The sequence below is a fragment of the Phoenix dactylifera genome, chromosome 3 (genome assembly GCF_051530095.1).
Source record: "Phoenix dactylifera cultivar Ajwa chromosome 3, Ajwa_hap1_PhDact_Kaust_v1.1, whole genome shotgun sequence".
In the NCBI taxonomy this organism is placed as follows: Eukaryota; Viridiplantae; Streptophyta; class Magnoliopsida; order Arecales; family Arecaceae; genus Phoenix; species Phoenix dactylifera.
In genome coordinates, this window is record NC_143192.1 from 36,582,033 (window position 1) to 36,599,903 (window position 17,871).

General features: G+C 40.9%; 1 protein-coding gene across 1 annotated transcript; it reads left to right on the forward strand.

Moving 5' to 3' along the window:
- The first annotated feature begins 3,540 nt into the window (after positions 1-3,540).
- Positions 3,541-17,620, forward strand: LOC103715479 (putative protein phosphatase 2C 68). Its single transcript, XM_039123605.3, has 4 exons — positions 3,541-4,226; positions 4,880-5,212; positions 5,560-5,665; positions 17,062-17,620. Exons 1-4 carry the CDS (start codon positions 3,705-3,707, stop codon positions 17,391-17,393), a joined length of 1,293 nt encoding a protein of 430 aa, XP_038979533.3. The 5' UTR covers positions 3,541-3,704; the 3' UTR covers positions 17,394-17,620.
- The last annotated feature ends 251 nt before the right edge of the window (positions 17,621-17,871 follow it).

Genomic DNA, 17,871 nt, shown 5'->3' on the forward strand with positions numbered 1-17,871 from the left:
CCGCATGACGTCGTCGATCTCTGCAAAAAGGACGGGATAGTCGGAGACGGAGAAACCAAAGGAAAGAACGGGACGAAAAAAGGAAAAAAGTCAAGAAAGAATCGGTGGCGGACTCACGGTCGGTGGAGACCGAGCTCAGACCGATATTCACCAAAGTATCCTCGGAAATAAGGCGGGCCACCGGGGGGAGCTGGCCCTCGGCAACCAACCCCTTCAAGGCGGCCAAACCATCGGACTCCTCCCTTGACAGTCTCGATAGGCCGATCGGAGACTTCATCGGGGTCTCCCAGGTCGCCCTGATTTCCCAAGAGGGATCTGCATCAACAAAAAAGAAGCGCTCCTTCCATTTGTGAATGGAGGTAGGAGCCTCCTTGACAAGGCCGCATCCTCACCGCGCTGCGAAGCACCACCACCCTTTGTCCTGGGGGTGGCCGCTCAGGCTGTAGAACTCCCAAAAAACATTCAGGGTGGCGGGGATCTCGTGCATACGGCAGAGAACCTGGAAGACCGTCAGGGCCCGCCACGAGTTCGGCACCAGTTGCGTCGGTGCCACTCTTAAACCCCGTAGCACCTGCATGACCAAGTCCGAAGGGGGAAAGCGGAACCCGGCCTGGAGAATGCCCTCATTGATGGCGATCTTCCCTGGAGGAGGATGGGACATCCTCTCCTCAGGCCCCGGGAGCGTGGCGTTGCAGGCCTCGGGAAGGTGGTACCGAGCCACGAGTCTGTCTAAATCTGTGGCGACCAGCTCCGACTTAATTTGGTCTGCTCTCACTTCGCCCATTCCTAATGGCCAATAAACCTACGGTTAGGACGGGGACAGGAAGGGGGGAAAGACCGGAGCGACTGGAGTATACTAGTATAAGAGGAGAAAGTATGGAGAGCCCTAAGTAGAAGAATGGGGAAAACTCACCGGAAAAGAGGTAAGAATGGCTCCGAGAGCGCCAAAGGAGAAACAAGTGAACAGTCCGACGGCAGCAACAGCTGCGCAAAGGGGAAACTTGAAAATATCTGTAAAGAAGAAGACGGACGGGGAAAGGCCCCCGATTAAATAGGCGGAAAGGCAAGTGACGCCTCGATGACGCCAGAGGACGCCTGGCTGCCGAAGGGTCGCTTGCGCCCCAAAGGCGAATCGACACCATTAAGGAAGGATGTCCGCCGAAATCCTCAGACTGCCAGGTCGGCAATAACCGCCATACGCCATAAAAAGGGCGGGGAGCTCGAAGCGCGCGCGCCTCTCCGAGGAACGGCGGCAATCCCGAAACATCACTCCCTTCACCTGTTCCCCTTCTGGTTCCAGGCTCGGAAGTGGGGGGCTACTGTTACGGGGGAAATAAGCCGCCATGCCCCACGTGACCGGCACGCGCGCCCAGGAAGACTACGGCTGCCCTTTGATCCAGCAATCCGACCCCGAGTCGGACATCCTCGGCTCCGCAGCCCGACCCCGAGTCGGCTGCCCTTTGATCCAGCGCTCCGACCCCGAGTCGGACATCCTCGGCTCCGCAGCCCGACCCCGAGTCGGCTGCCCTTTGATCCAGCGCTCCGACCCCGAGTCGGACGTCCTCGGCTCCGCAGCCCGACCCCGAGTCGGCTGCCCTTTGATCCAGCAATCCGACCCCGAGTCGGATATCCTCGGCTCCGCAGCCCGACCCCGAGTCGGCTGCCCCTTGATCCAGCGCTCCGACCCCGAGTCGGAGATCTCTTGATAACGACAGGCTATTCCCCAGAGGCACGTCGCGGCCTCTTGCTCCACTACTCCCTGCAACGGCTGTATCCGATGCTGCTCCACGATCTCCTGCATCAGCCGTACAAAGCGGAGCCCCACTATGCCCTGACGTGGCCGTACCCGGTGCTGCTCCACGACGCCCTGTAACGGCCATGTCAGTGGCCACACCATCGTGCCCCACGATAACGAACCCCCCTGAGAGACCCCCCAGCCAGGTATATATGCGGCTGGGGGGAGAAAGGGGGGGAGATGAGCAATATCTCCCAGAGCACTCTCTTACTTGCGATTATCACCTCTCCTCCTCCTCCAATCTCCTCTGACTTGACCGACGGAGGGCCATCACCACCCTGGTGGTGGTGCAAGGCTTGTTTGCAGGTTTCTTGGCGGAAGGTGGAGCGCAACCAACACCAACCAAGACAACTCAGACGGAACCCCATTCACACCGCAGTGCCAATCGTTCTCGGTTTGGACCACCAGCAACAGTATGCTTGCAAACTTTTTAGTTGATCATAGTTGGCAAGTTTCTAAAAAAGCTTAGATTGTATATCTACATTGTTCTAATCATGGTAAAGTCTTTAAGAAGTTATCTGATTTAAGTAACATACATGTTTAGTCAAGAGAGCCATATTTTAGCGTATTAAATATTAAATTCTATTTTAGGATTAAGAGATCGGGTTAACCTAAAACGAGATGAGATATATTTAAGTTATTATTGAGATAAGTTAGAGTACCCAAGTATCCACCCAAAATGAGATTAAGTTGTTGTTATCTTGTTCAAGCTTAGCTCAAGTTAGCATTATATTGATTCAACTCTATGCAAGCCAAGATAACCATGCAAAACCCATAGCTGCTTACTAAGTTCTAATTTTATTAGTAAAAAAATACCGTGTTAATAATGTAAAAGTCCTCTTCATTTTCTCCTCACCATGATAATGACTTGGTGAAAACTTATAGTTGTTCCTTTGTTTTAGTTTTTCAATTCTTAGCAGCATCTAACAATGAAAAGATTTATATTATCATAAATGACTTAATAGTTGAATCAAGATGATCAGACATGGAGAGAATATATGTAATTGGCTGTGGATTCTTTAGTAATGCAATGTAATTGATAACTATCCTATAAGTCATATATGATTCTCTTTTTTTTTTTGAATATCTATGCAATTCTATTTAGTCAAGCTTATCAATTATTTTGTTTGGAAAGATTATTAGCAATGACTTGGGTACAAATATCGTCCTCAATTAATTTCAGCAAGGCTTTTCCATTCCATTTTTTCAAAAAAAAATCATTTAAAGGCTTAATTTTGTTTCCAAGATTAATAAATTATATGATTCACATCCTGATGTCCAAATAGTCTTACAAGTGAACCATCATATTTGGATGTTCTTTCTAATAATCTACATCAATAACTTGCACCCCTAATCATGCTCTATTAGTTTCCTAGCTCAAGATTAAACAAACCAGCGCAGCATCCTTGTTACAAACCAAACAACGCCTGAGTTTTGACCATTCACAAAGGTTACCTTCGCTTTTCTAAAAAGTGTCCACGTGTTATTCTGAGCTGTCACCTGGGTTGATCTGGAGAAATCGAATAGAGATTAGAATGAAAAGCTGCGAGAGACGATGCGATAATTCGACGAGAAACACGCGAGAGCAGCCTTCCAAGAGTCCATGTGACGCGTAACCTAGTACACGTGTCAAGACTTCGACACGTCGTGGTCGGGGTGGGGCAGCCCGGGCAGCTATAGGCCCTGCCCAGAGGCGAGTACCCTGCCCTCCCTTCTCCCACGAGGAAAACAACAACGCAAGCCGTTTCCTTCTGCAAAAAAAAACTCCCCAACAGGCCAACAATTCCCCACTATAAAACCCCCTCCACGGCCCCTCCCCGTCCCATTTCGCCAAACCCCAACCCCCGCAGGAGATGATCGATGGCGTAGATCGCGCTTCGCTGGAGCTCGCCTCCGATCCCAGCTGTTGATGGCGGGTATCTACGTCAAGATGGTCGACGAAGGCGACTCCCCGGCCAAATGCCGCGAGGCCCGCCGCCGCAGGATCGAGATGCGCCGCTTCGCCGCCGTCGCCGGCGACTCGCCCTCCAGGGCGGGGAGCCCGTCGCGGAGGGCGGAGAGGAAGCGGGAGGGGGAGCCGGAGGCGGCCGCCTCCGATCCCGCCAACTGTGGCGGCGAGAAGCGGAGCCGTCCCGCTGGCGATGACTTTCCGTCGCCGCCTCTCTCACTTACTCCTTCGTCCTCGGCGACGCCTTTTTCTCTTTGGACTACTTCTTCGCCCGTCGAAGCAGCTGCAGCGCCGGCGATCGCGTCGAGCTCCGGCCTGGTCCCAGCGGGGGAGCCTCGGCTGGCGTTTGGTTCCATCTCACTCTCCGGCCGGTCGCGGGAGATGGAGGACGCCATCTCCGTGCGGCCGGGCTTCTTCCGGCCGCCCGGCGGCGGTTCAACCCTGCACTTCTTCGCCGTCTTCGACGGCCACGGCGGATACCACGTAAGTAGTCTCTTCACCGTCGCCGCGTCTCTTCTCTCCGTTTCTTAAATTCAAAAAAAAAAAAAAAAAACTACAATTGCGTAAACACGAGGGGCGCATGGGATCAGTTATTTTGTTTTTTTCTCTGATTCATATGATTTTACTTTGTCCGTACTAATTGAATTCTTCTTTTGATTAAAAAAACTGAAGGAGGAGGGAAAAAGCATCTAAATTGGCTATGTGTTTTCAAATTTCGGAAAAAGTTTCTTGTTCTTGTCTTTTTATTTGACGGGCATTGAAACGGTTATCTGTTTTTCCCTCTTTTCGCGATGATGGCCACGTTAGGGAGAGAAAATTCGGCACATTCCAACAACTTTCAGCTCTTTCCTGGCATGAAATTTTATTCATTATTCTGAAACAAAAATATTGGTTTGGCTGTTGCACGTATTGTCTTTTCGTACATCAGAACTACCGGAACAGCGGCTTCGCAGTACGTGGAGCAACTGGACGTGATGGCTTGCGCCAAAAAGCTGCCACCGCCATTAAGTCCAGCTCTTTCAAGCTTCTTTTTTTTTTGTTTTAACCCAACCGTGGCGTTTCGCGGACCATTTGCCAGTCGTCCGATCGAGACGATCGTTACTGAATGATGTTTGTGTTTGGGTTTATGAACGCAGGTGTCCGCCCTGTGCAGGGAGCGAATGCACGTGATACTGGCGGAAGAGCTCGCGGCGGCGGCGGCGGCGGCGGAAGGGGAGGAGCAGTGGAGGACGGCGGTGTCGCGGAGCTTCGGGCGGATGGACGAGCTGGCGCTGACGGTGTGCGTGTGCGGCAGCGTGGGGTACCCTCTGTGCCGGTGCGAGCGGGCGGGGACCGAGTCGGGCATCGTGGGGTCTACCGCGGTGGTCGCCATCGTCAGCCGCGACCGTCTCCTCGTTGCCAACTGCGGCGACTCGCGAGCGGTGCTCAGCCGCGGGGGCCGCGCCGTCCCGCTCTCCTCTGATCAGAAGGTAGTGGCACTCCCCCGTGATTTCCCTAATCTCCGTGTCCTATTTCCTCTTTATGCCAACCCCCCCGTCCACGCTCCAACCGTCGGCCACGTGGGGGTACGTGGGAATCGGGACGAGGTGATTGTGTTACGTAATCAATTCCCCATCCGACCGACACGTGGTAGTTGTTGGTGCGGCCGTTTAGACTTTAGAAGTCGTGTTTAATGTGCTATTTGTTTTATTATTTGCGGCTCTGGTAACGCATGGCGTTGTGTTCTTTTTTTTTTTTTTTTTTGGGTCAAAACGGCATTTCATTTCCAATAAATCAAGTTGCGTTCTGTTCTTGTTATTGTGAATTAATCCGTCAGCCTGACCGGCCGGACGAGCTGGCAAGAATAGAAGCAGCGGGCGGGCGTGTTGTCTACTTGAACGGTGCTCGCGTCCACGGAATACTTGCAATGTCACGGGCCTTAGGTATGCTTCTATCTCAGGCTTTTTCCTTTAGAAGAGATAGATAGAACTGCTGCTACGTACAATGCTGTGCATTTGTTCACTGTGCTCTTTTGTTTGTCATGTGCTAAGATATTTATGTCCCATATGCAGTAGATATAAGTGCTTCTGGGTGATGATAATTTGATGGAACAACAGAGGTAGAAACCAGGTTGTAGCTTAACAAGCAAGTAGTAGGTCTGCAGGTCAATCTGGTTTCTTGCATTGATGTTATGGAGAGAGAGAATAGCATGGAGAAATCAGTTTATGGGCTATAAGAATGTAATTATTGGGACAGATCTTCAGAAATGTCAGCAGAAAGTTATTAGATCAAGCAAACAGTTTTAGCTTGTGGGTTCATTTAGGCAAGAGAATGGAAATAGAGAGCTCATGTGGATTTTTTTTTTTTTTTAATAGATAGAGAGGATGCGGTATTCTTAATTATAGAGTCCTTCTGGAGGAGTTCTTCATGGTTATTAGGAGTTCTTGGGCAAAATGGTTGAGCTTATTGTGATATATATATATATATATATATATATATATATATATATATATATATATATATATACATACATTGGAGACATTACCTTGTGACATGGCTCATCTATTTTATTTTATTTTATTTTTTGAGAGAGGGAGATCCATGCGTGCCATAGTTATCCAGGTCGAGATTCTTTGGCATGCACCTTCCAAGAATTGAACTAAGAACCTCTAGTTGGTAACCTGAGGGGTGTGACCACTAGTGCAATCTCTAATTCAAGTGCTATAGCTGATTAACTGTGAATGCTTTGCCTATTTCTAGGCAAATACTTGGGTTGTTATCTTTAGAAAGTTGGAGAGTGATGAAACAAATGATAAGCTTAAGATACTTCAAACTGAGGTCATCACTTAAAACAATGTTACAAACTATTACTTAGTGTATATTGATTTGTATAAATAGGAATCAAACATTGAAACAAACAAAAATTGATGACTCCATATTTGACTGGAAATTGGTAATATAGTAGAAAGATATTACAGTTTACTTTTGTTAATCTGGAAGATTACTTCATTAAAGTTAACATTTTTTTGGTTAAATCTAGTTTCTAAATATATGAGTCAATATAAGCATAGATAATTCTGGTTACCTTCATGTGTATACGCTTTATGAAGTACTTTTTTCTTTGCTAGACATAAATTGTGCTTAATTCTTTGACCGTGCAACTGTTGGAACTAAAGATATCTAAACTACTTAAGTATCTCTAGTTTGTATAACTTGTTATCAATGGCATGATAATTTACTTTTGGTCCACAAACATGGTACTTTAGACAATAATTTTTATGCTCTCAAATGGTTGTCAGAAGTCTGGGTCATCAACATATAATAGTTATGAGATTAGATAACTATGTTAAGAGTTAGCTAGACTCTAAATGTAGGATGAGGTTTTCTTATAGGGAAGAGAATAACTACCACCCACGTCCATCAATGCCATGAAATCCCAATTAAATGATGTTTTCCTGCAGCCATTTGCTACATTAATCGACACAAAAACTAAGAACCTTCATCTATTGTTGAGCAATAGATTGGCCTTAGCTACAAGAATCCGAGCTCGAAAGCATGGATAGTTAAAATTACTTATGTCTATATGGGATGTGTATTAGATTCCAATACTTGTTAAATACTAATATAATACATGTTTGGTAGTCAATTGAGTATTCTACTTTTTGAAATTATAAAAAGGGCTTTTAGTACTTTGTCGTATACTTGAGATACCATGTCTTTCGGGCCTGTTCTTTGATGGGTAAATATCATGGAAAAGTTGGTGAACTTGTCCATTAACCAACTTACCCATATTCTTATGCTTGTCTACATTGCTAAGTTATTTTCTTATAGGCAGCATTTATCCGTAAAATGGGCAGAAAGACTTACCCACCTGAGAGGTGAGTAAAATATTTTCCCTTTAACTAGTAAAATAAACTTTTTATTTTGTTCCTAAAATACCGCTAACCCTATAACAATAATATATTATATAATATTATATTATATATTATTGTTATTTTATATTATATTATATAATAATATTTATGTACCAAAGGATATTATGAAAAATATGGATAGATCTTAGAAACTTTTCCGAGAAAGTAAAAATGCAAAAAAACATGGGTAATAGATTCTAGAGCCATTTTCTAGTGCATAAAAGAACATAAGTAAATTATTTTTCTGTCTAAATGTTGCTTAGTAAACATTTAGCCAGAAAAATGCAGATTTTTGGGCAAATTTTTTACTCCCCAAAGAACGGACCCTTAGAAATAAGGGGAGAGGTTTCTTTCGTACTTTTGTTTGTTTTGGATGAATGTTGATCTTCTAGTGGTGAACGGTCAAGTATGAGTTTCTTAGCTGATATTGTTAAATGGAGTATGGTTAATAGTCTATGAATTTAATTATGGACTAATTTATCCCTATTGATAAGAGACTATGCTCTATCGTTATTTTTTTACATATATGGAAAAAATACATTTATTTAGTTAATGTTATATATTAGTTGTATCAGATCCTACTTTTTCCAAAATTTATTGTATTGGCCTATTTGTATTTTGCAACAAAACTTTTTTTTTTCCTTTTTGAATCTATGTAATATATATCCCAACCTAGGAAAGCCTTAATAAATTCTTTGCAAATAAATGGGGGTAAGGTATAAAGTCTCCTTAAGCAATATAGTAGCTTATTTATAGGGATCATGAGATAGGATAACTCTTACATAATAAAATTACTTGTAGGAAAAGTGTGCAAGATTTAGGTTTGGATTCAGTATTTATCCAACTTCAAAACCGCATGCCTTGATCGTTTTTTCTATGGACCCTTTAAACTCCTCAAAGATGCACATGAAGCTCTTAATGCATACTCCTTCAAGTTTTCTGATGGCTTTTCTTTAAGCCACTAGGTTGAGGCCCTACTCCTTATCAAGGTCTATTCCTTCACTGCATGCCTTTATGAAACTATCTTCTTTGAGAATCACGACTTCATTGCTGATGTTGATGCCATCAATACCATCTACATCCTCGAGGTCATCTCTTGGCCCTTATTTCTAAAGCTCATGCAACCTTGGGGCTAAGGAGAGAAGGACGAGTACTTGTGCAATCTCTTCCATCTCCAAGCAAAACCAAAGCTGAGGCCCTTTCCGAAGGTTGTGCTTGTTGAGCAAAAATCATGGTGACTGGGATAGAAGAATGATGATCTTACCTTCAACAAAAAAGGGCCTTTCGTCATGATTGCTCAAGAGGGGCGAAGCAACTGAGGGTGAGAATATATGCAACTTCTTCCATTTCCAAACCAAGGCTAAGCGAAGGTCCTTTGCCAAGATTGTGCTTGTTGAGCAACAATCACGGTTATTGGTGCCAGAGCATGACGAGATTGCCTTCGATAAAAGAGCATCATGGTTGCTCAAAAGCTCAAGTGAGGTAAGCTTCATTGTTGAGAATTACGGTATGTTTAATGGAGTTTTGATCTGGGTGCATGATAAATTGAGCTTGTTAGGAACCAATGCTGTTAAAGCTTAAGGGCGAAAATCCGAGATGTAACCCAAATGGTTGATAAAGGCGAAGTTGCTAGGATCTTCTACTATCATCAGAGGCAATGTTAGGTGCATCGTTGTTTTGAATGTTGAAGGATGTAATGTTCTTGCAAGATGATATAAAGGTGTTAATGCTGTCATGCATATGTTGAATTGCAAATGATAATGGAAGGTTTTATCAACATTGATTGACAAAATTTTATATATTTAAACAGTTAATATGAACATTCATGACGGGCATTATTTTTGTTACTTAAAAACTCCGTACTTTGGATACTTGACATATCATTTGGTTGATACAATTTCCAATATGATCATGGTGGCAAAATCTAGCTATTGGCATGAATGATGAAATTTCATGTCACAGTAATGTCTAGCAAAAAGATTTCTTGGTTGTGTGATGCAATGAATTTCCACCCTATATTTCCAAATAGAGAATCCACAGTATTAAAGGATTGGGTGGATGTGAACAAAACAACATTTGACATGGTTGCCAATTTTGGAAATATATGCATGAAGCACTATGAAAAAGTATAGAAGAAACCTAAGATGTAAGGAAAACTTGGTTGAAATAAAAAAACCCAAATGAATTGATTTACAACACTTGCGTCTAGGATAACACTTTATGGGGTCAATGACATTATTGTGTTACATGTGGCTCTAGTAACTAGTGTCACATTTCTGGCTATTACAGTGTCAATTCAATTTTTTGTTTTTTGATTGATGAGACTTTTAATCAAGATTTTTCTCGACACTCTTTGACACTTCAATTTGTTCAATCATAATGTGATCATCATTAGATGCCTACTTTAGGCATTTATACATGAAATCTCCAAGTATAAGATAAAACATTTTATAGATAAAGTGTAATTGGTCCAACTAACCATTCATTTTATAGATAACTTCCATGCATATTTGAAAAATAATATAAGCTGAAGACATGTTCTTTGTTAGATTTCACAAAGATTCCTATGTTGGATTTTACATGATAATTGGATAGTTGACTCCATGATATGCACTTGAGAACATTGGTTTCTAGTAAGAGTCATCTCTTACGACTTTTCCAGTAATAAGGGGCTCTATATTTAAAATTTCTTTCATGATTGGCAGTTAGGTACTTAGGTGTGGCAATGGGTCAAGGAATGTTTGTTTTGGAAATGGATCAATGATTAACTTACAAAACCAATAAGGGTTGCAAATTAGAGAGACCTAAATAAGACACTAAAGACCTTGATTCGACAATATTGAGATTTCCTACAAACTGTCGACTCGCTTAAAATTTGTAAAATAAAAAAGGAGCTCCGACGAACCCCCTCCTTGCGGCCTCCACAGCCCTCCAGCTGCCTTTCCTCCCTTTCTTGCTCTCTCTTTTCCTCTCTTATGTTCTTCCTTTCCCCCGCCCTCTTTGCTGTGTCAAGCCGCGGACCGCCGACCTTTGCCGGGCTTCACCATCTCTCTCTCTCCCCTCCTCTCTCTCTTTTTCTCACTCTTGTTCTCCCTCTCCCCCGCCCTATCTACTGTATCGATACGGTCTGGCACGGAATTCACAGGGGCATATTGAACCATGCCACTGGCTGACCGATATAGGCGCCAGTACTGGCATAGCGATCCTTCGCAGGGAGGATATTAGGACCAAATGAGATATCATGAAATTATCTTCCTTTTTTTCTTTAGAGAAAGATGCATATTATTTGAAACCAAAAGGGTGAAATGAATGAGCGGTAGATTTAGTTGAAGATGTGATTAATTGTTTATAATATAAATATATTTTGAAAAATGCTATAAGGACCAAAATATTACCAGAAACTTTTCTTTGCATTAATGGCATGCCACATGACATAAGAGGGTTGGTGCTTTATACCATAATACATTATGAACGACCTCGGATTCATGAATCATACTCTTTGTTTTATGGTTGACTAAGCAGCTGCTTTAGGTGGATCAAGTGCCTCATCAGGCCTTGGGCAGCCCAAATGGGTGTCCTATCACTGGGCTTGTGCTTGGATGTGTGCCCGTGCCTTAGGCGAGAATGTGAAGCCTCAAGCAAGGCCTAGGTGCTTCCTGTGTTTCGGGTCAGATTGAAACGAGTTGTATATTCATAACTCCAAACCCAATCCATTAGCTTATAATGTTAAAGTAATTTGATCAATTTTCGTTGCCTTGACTCTAAATATGTAGAATATAAAGGGATTGAGGAAAGAAGAAAGAGGAATGACAATTTAGTGTCTGGCAGTTGGCACTACATTGCTCAAGGTTGTGGTGCTTGATAGTTGGCAACCTTGTTATGTCGTATTTTCTTTTATTTTGATCAATGTTTTCCTTAAAAGTTTTTTTGTCAGTTTTTTTTGGTGGGGAGGGTCGAGGTTTGGCTAATATTGGTGGGCTGGCACCAATGGTGATTGTGGTGGCTGCTCATGGACCTAGTACTAGTAGCAATAGTTGTTGTTGGTGCTGGTAGGCAACTATGAATGCCTACCGTAGAAACTTCTACCTAGTGCCTGGTGCTAGGGCACTCATTTCATGCCTTTTGTTTTTTAAAATATATGATCACACCAATCTCTTCATGACATATGGCATGTCATACATACGAGAAAAGTTTTGGTAATAGGGTTAATCCTCATCGCCTTACTCTCCTTTTCAAATGATATATTTTGATTATTAACCCATTAGGGACTTATATCATGTATTTTTATGCCATCCTATAAGAACCCAAATGTCCTTGATGACATCAATCTTACCCATTATTAAACATTTAGGGAAGGAATTTCAGTGTTGCTTATTTTAAAAACTTAGTTCTAAATTTAACATGATATTAACAATTTCAATTTCAATTTGTTGTGACCTTAGTAAAGTTGCTCCATCATGACCTAGGGGTCATAGGTTCAAAACATGAATGTAGCCTCTTCACATGTGCTGGATACATCTAACTATCTTCAGACCGTACAGTAGTAGGAGCGTTGTGCACTGGGTTGCCCCTTTTTTATAACATCCTATTGAAATGTCATGAACAAATAGTCATCAAACTAAAGAATTTTATCGAGTTTTGTATAACTATTAAGTCAATATAGTTTGTCCGTCAATTTACCTTTCAATAATATTAACTAGCATAACCCAGAAAAAGAAGCACAAGAGTATTGAGGACCAAAATCCCATATTTCATTTGAAAGGTATCTATGAAATTAGTGGACTATAGGATCCTGCTAAGCAATTCTGTTTTTTAAAAGGGGGGCTTGGAATTGTCCCAAGAAATTGAATGGATATGGACGTGTGGCATGGGCAAGGCATGAGTTTTCATTTTTTAATTTTATTCATCTGTTTGAATTCGGCCGGTTCCTACAACTCCATGCCATTCCATGCACCCATGATTTTTTTACATAGTTACTAGAGTTAGTCTCTTCTTCTATGGTAATGGGGAAGGATGAGGAAGTGGGATTTCTCCTTTCTACTATTATTAGGTAGAAAGATATATTTTGATTAACAAACTTCGAATAATGCAGATTATTTTCATATTTTACAAGGATTTTGAAATTGTCAATAACTGTTCCTGATGAGTATGTGAATTTTAGAGTTGAACTTGGGTTTTAAGATGTGGATGGCCTTTAACTCCACCTAAGTCTTTCCAATTTTGATGGTTTTTCTGTTGTTAGAGAAAAAAGAACTTTCTCACATGGATTTGGAAAGGAGGCTTGCAAATGAAAGTGAATCTCTCATTTGGTTCAACTCGCTGTTCGACCTTGACAACAATTCCATGCAAATCTTTTGTGCAACAAAGATTTTTAGGCTTCCTTTTTATTATGGTTATGGGTTCAGATTTAGGATCCAAGGGCTACAATTCTCTCCACAAATTTTTGGCTTGAGTTAATGTTTTGCATGTGTCCATATAAGGGGTCATTTGATACAATGAGCTCTATAGTGGTGGGAATTTTTTGATGGAAAATAATGAGATATAGTTATAAGAATCATAGGTATCAGGATGAAGATTCCTGATTCCTGATGGTGTTATGTGAACATTATCTTAAATTAACCTTATATTGAAGAATTTTTCTAGGTGTATCGGACTCTTAGGGATTTTGGTTATGTGGGAAAATTTGGACTTCTAGAAGGCACTTAGGGTTTAGAGTGGTGATGGAAAGCAAAAGCATGTTAGAGTTAAGTTGAGCAGTAGTGAATATTCAAGATTTTGGTTATATGGCAAAATGTGGACTTCTAAAAGTCACCTAGGGTTTAGAGTGGTGATGGAAGGCAAAAGCATGTTAAAATTAAGTTGAGCAGCAGTGAATATTCAAATGGACGATATGTGCTATATCTTTGAAAGGAAAAGTTCATCACAAGGCAGCAGTGTATCATGGCTGTGCAAATGTGTTTTGTTTTATTGAAATATATCTTAGGGTATTTATGAGGCCATGTAAGAATCTCCAAGTTAGAGCTAAATGAAATTGAGCACAAAGTCTTTTCTAGAAAATCATGGAGTTAAACATCACTGATAGTCGGGAAGATCATTGGTTCTGAACTGGGAAAAGAGTCATCTTATTAGTAAAGTTAGTCTAAGGCCTTAATCAAATTTTGTCAACTTGTATTTAAACTTCATGAAGACCCCTTCAAAGGGTTTATTTGAAAATGATGAAGAGTTCCCAAGGTGGCTTGATGATAGACAAAGATTATTGGAGTTACGGCTTGATTTTCTCCCTTGGTAACAGAAAATTCAAAGCGTATAGACAACAATAATTAGGATTTGAAACAGAGATTAGTGCTCGGGCAACAAAAGGTGTACAATCCAATGAATTAATAGAAGAGAATGGGGAAGCCTGCCTCTCCCTCATGCAAACTTGGAACATTGGTTGATTACTGATGATAAATTATAAATAAGAGAATCTCTTCTAACATAAATTTGGTTTCTAGCTCTAATTCAACATCAATTTTTTGTACTAGGCTAGGAGATCTTGTAGCTAGCATCTGTATGCAGTTAGGAATTCGTTCTTCCAAAAATTTCAAGCTTGTATATAGGATAATACAAGGGCAACATGTTATGCACTCTATTCATGTTGTACTATATAACACCCATCGAAGCTTGTCAGGCATGATCAAGGACTGGCTATCAGAGTCGAGTTGGTCCAATTGCATTGGAAGGGTACATAGAAAAGTTATTAAGAATTATTGGTAGTCCTTAAAGTTTCCACAATAGTTAGTTGTGTTCTTTGCTATTGCATCTAATCATAGTCTTTGTAATAACAAAATTAGTTAGGAGGATTTTTAAAATCTCAGTTTGAATTAAGAGTCTATAGATGTCATTCTAAGTTAGGAGAAGTAAAAGCCAAAGGATTGCATAACCAAGGAGATTTGGTCTAGACCGCGGTGGAGAAAAAATTTTGAAGGACTAGGAAGCAAGACTAGAGTCATTACACAGCTTGTTTAATAATCTTTCACTGCTTAAGAATTGTTTTGGCTGGAGACAAGGTGGAGGAGATGTTGCCATTTTACCTTTGCTCTATTTCTGTCTGATTTAACTCTATCATAAGCCTTCTTTTCTCTACTTGGATGGCGGTTCCATAACCCCTCCCCTCTCCCCCATGCAGTTTGGTAATGCAATTTATCATGAACACATTGTTGGAATCATGGCTATGACTCTTGAAGACTGTGTGAAATTGAGCAGTGTGATCCTAGTATGAGCAGTTTATGTTTTGTTAGGAGGAATGAAATCTACATATGTTATGCAAAAATTGGGTGGCACCCCATGTTCTTCATTTTTTATAATGTTCCATTTTTGTAAAACACTTATAAAACATTCAATGTAGATAATTTTTGATAAAAACTTTGCAGAGGTCCAAAATTACAGTTCTTAAGAGAATAACTTATCTAGCTATTCAGTAAAATAAAAAGTTCCCTGCAGCACAATTGGTCAATAGTGCATGGCTTGGCTATCTTTTTGTTGAAATATTCTCTCTGAATGCATAGGTATAATATTTTAGGAATTAAAGGAGTGTCAAAAGAATAACTTTTTCTTTTCTTTGAAATAAACTGTTAAAGAATCCAGTGCAATTAGAAGTATTATCTGAACTGCAGCAAAAGCTTGTTATTGGGTACATGCCAGTAGATGCTTTTGTTATTTTTAGGAAGCGAGGAAATTAATCCTCATAACTTATAACCTAGAACCCACTGTCACAATACGGATAATTGGTTCATTGACTATTATTAGTGTAGAAGTAATTAAATCACTAGAGAGGCATGCCATATTGGAGGACTGTCTAATAAATTTTTCCATTAGACCATCTCTAAATTAGAAAATGTAATTAATATACCATATATTTAGAAAATCGCAGTGGTTCTTGAAAACAACTTTCTATATAAGGTATCTGCTTTCATCGTTTTAGAATACAAATAACATGTGTATGTACTTGTAAGCTTTCAGCTAAGGCAAAAAGTTACGGTCAAAACTTCTTTAGATAAGAACTTATTTATAAACTTTATTGTCAATAATGGTCACATGGGGTACTTTAGTTATCTTAAGAAACTGTTTATATTTCATTTATTTTATCTCTTGCATAGAATCTTCACATACTGTTACATGGATTCACTCAATATCCACATCGTGGACTTTTTGGTTACTTAGGTATTTCCAAGTACCTGCTCATTCTATTTTAATTATGTAGGTGTTCCAATTGTGTATAAATTAAAAATCATCAATTTTAAAAATCTTTCCTCTTCTGTCTGCTGAATCTCGCAAATTTATAGTAATTATCTTTCTTTTGAGTCATTAGGTTGCATGCCCAATAATACTACATACATACTCTATGCTGTAGAGTTGCTAACGGCATTACATAATTTGAGCAATAATGTGGGTCTCCAAATTTATGCTGAAAGCTTTTTTGGCAAGAATCTAGTTTCACCAAAAATCAGGTTTCATAGGAGTAGCCTTTTCAAAAACAGTGCTTAAGAATGTGTGCGATAATGCTGGTTACAATCAAGTTCATCTGTTTTGCATTTGATTAGCCATTAAATCTGCCTTACCTGTTTAAAGAGAACTCAAATAGAGTCCTATGCAAACATGTCAACAATTTTATAATTTTTAAATCTGTTTATTAACGAACTATTTTATTTATATTGCGTATACTTACACAGTATATTTATTAACTTTTCTACAATTAATATGAACTGGACTTTGGATATATTGTTATCAAAGAGAGGCTAGTGTTATCAATGGAGCTGGCTTGGTTAGGTGGAAGTTTGTAAGAGGCTTGCAGGAATCAAGACCACTAGGTTTGAGAGCCCAGACTAGGCTACGTGGCTTTTAATGGCGTGAATAAACCGGGCCTAATATTGGGCTTTTCTGCAGGCTGGGCCAGTCCCAGATTTAGGCTGTAGTTTAAATCTTCTATTTTCTCAAGCCCATGCTTAGGCCCAAATTTATTGCAGCATCAGTTCCTTAAGCTATGCTTGTGTGGCCCATCTGCTTGTGAACCCAAAGCCTAGCCGGTGAACACCTTTAAAAGCAATAATTTGATAAACTTCTTGACTCTTTTTTTTCCGAATAAAATGCTTGATAAAGCTCCTTGTATGAATGCCTTTAAATGATTAATCATCCAAATTGGAATTCCCTATTTAGATGATAAGTGCATGTAAACATATTTTGGTATGTTATAAAATATTTGGTAGACAATCTCCTTGAGGTTGTGTTTCATCAGTCTTCCCTTTTGAAAAGCAGCATTTTACTGTGAATTGCAATTTCCAATGCTTTGGCATACTAAGAAGTAGTTGTTTATAGGCTGATCAACTTGAATTCCAAATTACCATAGAGAACTGATGTATGTTTGTTACAATCTTATTTTTGAACAGGAGACAGGTACCTGAAACCTGTGGTGATATCTGAGCCAGAGATATGCATTGTGGAGAGGACTGCTGACGATGGTTGCCTTATCCTTGCCAGCGATGGTCTATGGGATGTCCTGCCTAATGATCTCGCATGCGATGTTGCTCGACGGTGTTTGGAGGAAGCAGATCCAGTTAGGGGTGCAGAACATCATTCTGGGGCTGGTGTGAGCGCACCTGGTGTTCAAGAAGAGGATCCACAGTGCTCTGTTGCAGCATTGCTGCTAGCCAGGCTTGCACTGGGAAGGAAGAGTGCTGATAATATTAGCGCGATCGTCATCGACCTGAGAAGTGGCTAAGGATAAATCAAGGTTGGATGATGCATTCAAACAGTTGTTTTTTTTCCTATTTATTTACTTATATGAACTGCCTAGTACAACTCAAGCTGATGAAATGGAAGGTGTGGAAGGGTAGATGCACAAATGATGCAGAACATTGATGCAGAAAGTTATAAAGCATGCCCTTGTTCTTCCAAAGACTCTCTGTGGGAAGTAATAAAGAGTTACTGTTTCGCCTGTGGGCTGCATGTGTATCTTATCTTGCCAATTTGTAGTAGATTTCGAAAATTGCTAAGCTAACATGGATGTGGATGATCATCCCAGAAAAATCAGTCTAGTGCCTGCGCAGGGGGTGATGGACCTATCAGGCAGCATCCCTGATTTCTTATGGTTGCTATCAGGTTCCATGTCAGAGTTTTCATTGCGTGCAGAACTTGACATTAACGAAGTTATTTAGTAGTTCCTTGGTGGTTAGATTTTGCTATGATGAATTTGGATA

Excerpts from the sequence above, each read along its gene's own strand:
- LOC103715479 (XM_039123605.3), top strand. The coding sequence starts at position 3,705 with ATGGCGGGTATCTACGTCAAGATGGTCGACGAAGGCGACTCCCCGGCC. Across the intron at positions 4,227-4,879 it reads ACGGCCACGGCGGATACCAC|GTGTCCGCCCTGTGCAGGGA; the intron begins GTAAGTAGTCTC and ends TTATGAACGCAG. Across the intron at positions 5,666-17,061 it reads TGCAATGTCACGGGCCTTAG|GAGACAGGTACCTGAAACCT; the intron begins GTATGCTTCTAT and ends ATTTTTGAACAG.